Raw genomic sequence first — 2,343 nt, 5'->3', positions numbered from 1 at the left:
GTGCTGAGCAAGGCGCTGAGCCAGCGGAGCCTCACCCTTGGTGTCTATGAGGCAGCCAAGTTGCTTAATGTGTGAGTGAAACCCCGCTCCCGGTGCTCAACCCCTTATCCCGGTGTCCCGCCACCCTTCCCGGTGACATTGTGTATCCCCGCAGGGATCCGGATAACGTGGTGCTGTGCTTACTGTCGGCCGATGAGGAAGAGGAGGGAGACGCGGCGCTGCAGATCCACTTCACGTTGATCCAGGCTTTCTGCTGCGAGAATGACATCAACATCCTCCGTGTCAACAACCCGGCACGGTTGGCTCAGCTCCTGCTGCCCGCCGCTGGCCCCGGGCCACCCGCCGACCTTCATTGCGTCCTCGTCACGGTGAGTCGGGATGGATCCTGGTTGCTGGGGGCAGCCGGTGTGTCGTGGTCATGCCTCATGGCATGGACAGGCGGCTTGCCCATGCGGCATAACCCGTCTTTCCAGTGAGCGCTGATGAAGGTGCCCTGCAAAGCCTGGAATTGAATGCAATTCCAAAATGTCATTCCATAAAGCCGGAACTGACCATGCCTGTGGGCACAGAGACCCCCACTTACGTCTCAGACCCATGTCCAGCAGAGAGAACATCCCATAGGATCCTTAAGAAACTCCTTGAGCAAGCTGGTCATAGTGGAAGGTGTCACTGCCCATGGGCTAGATGAGATTTAAGGTCCCTTCCAACCCGAACCATTCCAGGATTCTATGTTTTTCCTTTTAAATCATTTTATGAACCTATTTTCTAATTTTTTATCATTCTGAGTCTCTTTTCCCCCCTTTTTCCCCTTTGCCCTGCAGCCCAAAGCTGCAAAACTCCACTCGTCATTCTGGAGTCAACTGGTTTGTTTGCTTTAGTGGCAGTTTAAGATGATTCATGCTCCGGGGTTTTCTGCTCTGCTTTTTCTCCCTCTCCATAGGGTTTGTTTTCACTCCCGTATTAAAGCATCCCCCTCTGGTTCTCTTTCCAGAACCCCCACGCCTCGCAGTGGAAGGATCCAGCGCTGAGTCAGCTGATGTGCTTCTGCCGGGAGAGCCGGTACATGGATCAGTGGGTGCCGGTGATTAACCTCCCCGAGCGGTGACCGTAGCGCTCGGCTGAACCCGATTGCACTCGAGTTTTGCAATAACTTTACAAGCAGTTGCTCAGGAAGTAACTCCCTGCCCTGGCACGAGGATCACCCGGGAGGGAGGGCAGGAAAAAAAGAAGAAAACAACAAAAAAATACCCAGATAAAACTGATATCAAAGGGTGGGGGGAGGTTGGAGTTGAGCTACGTGTTGTGTGGGACTGACAAGCGACACGGAGGAGCGTGGAAGTGAAGGGAAGAGAAGCGCCTGCGTGGCTGGAGGAGTGAGCCCCGGGGGTGCTGCACGGCCAAATTCCTCATGGGAAACGCCCGACATCCTCCACCTATTTTCTAAGTGCAACTTACAGCTTCTGGATTAAACACCTTAAAGAGCAAAGCAAAAATAAGGTTAATCAAAACATTTTACAACCCCTTTTAATGTATTTTTTGGGATGTTAATTCTCAAGTTTTTATGCTAAGGTATATAATAAGTTATTTTATGCTATTATGGATGGAAAAATTATTTATACGGGGAGGTTTGAGAACCAAAATGCCCTTAAGCAGTTCATCTGCACCCACTCTTCAACAGTTGGCTGTTGGAAGCAGCTACATTAATGTAATTGTTTGAAATTTGATAGTATTTAGGGGTTTTTTGGGTTTTTGGCTTTGGCTTCTTTTGGAAATAAACGTTTAAACTCCAGCCCTGGGTCCTGGGGTTTATTTCCTTCACCCTCTTCATTAGTGTACAGTCAAAAGGGTTCATTTTGCAGCTTCTTCCTTGTCCTGGCCCTGGGCAAGGTCCTGCTGTGCTGGTCGATGTGGGTTTATTCCTAGCCCCCCCCAAGCCATTAAAGGGAAAAGCAGCTGATGTGCACCAGGAAATGGGAATTGTACTTCTTTTTCTCCAACGCTGCCACTTCACAGCTGAGTTTAAACAAGAACAAGAGGAGGAGGAGTTACTTTGGAGGCTCTGCAGAGCCTGAGTCTTCGTGGAAAGTGGGGAAACCCGATTCCTTGTAGGAGGAAAACTTGACCCGGTGTTTCCTTTCCCAGGAAGGTGTCCATAGACCGCTGCAAACCCTCCTGGATTTATTCCCTGTGCACCCCCAGCACGGACCAGGCCCCTCCAGGGTTAGGAGGTTTCTGTGCCAAGCTCTGGGTTTAATTGCACACATACTCTGGCAGGCAGAAGCTGCGCTCCATGGGGCGGGAATCTCTCTCCAGGCCTTAACAGAGCTGGAAAACAGGCTCCTT

The 2,343-nt window shown here is 50.8% G+C and overlaps 1 protein-coding gene across 1 annotated transcript; it reads left to right on the top strand.

Annotated features, from left to right (window-relative positions):
• Positions 1-6: 6 nt before the first annotated feature.
• Positions 7-1,105, top strand: GADD45A (growth arrest and DNA-damage-inducible, alpha; the record flags this gene model as incomplete). Its single annotated transcript, XM_010011876.1, has 3 exons — positions 7-71; positions 155-368; positions 992-1,105. Coding segments are annotated over 3 exons (393 nt in total), but the record flags the coding sequence as incomplete, so codon positions are not given.
• Positions 1,106-2,343: the final 1,238 nt, after the last annotated feature.

This window comes from Nestor notabilis, unplaced genomic scaffold (assembly GCF_000696875.1).
Source record: "Nestor notabilis isolate BGI_N333 unplaced genomic scaffold, ASM69687v1 Scaffold33063, whole genome shotgun sequence".
Taxonomy (NCBI): domain Eukaryota; kingdom Metazoa; phylum Chordata; class Aves; order Psittaciformes; family Psittacidae; genus Nestor; species Nestor notabilis.
The sequence above is the reverse complement of the archived record's forward strand: the minus strand, read 5'-3'. Positions and strand labels throughout refer to the sequence as shown.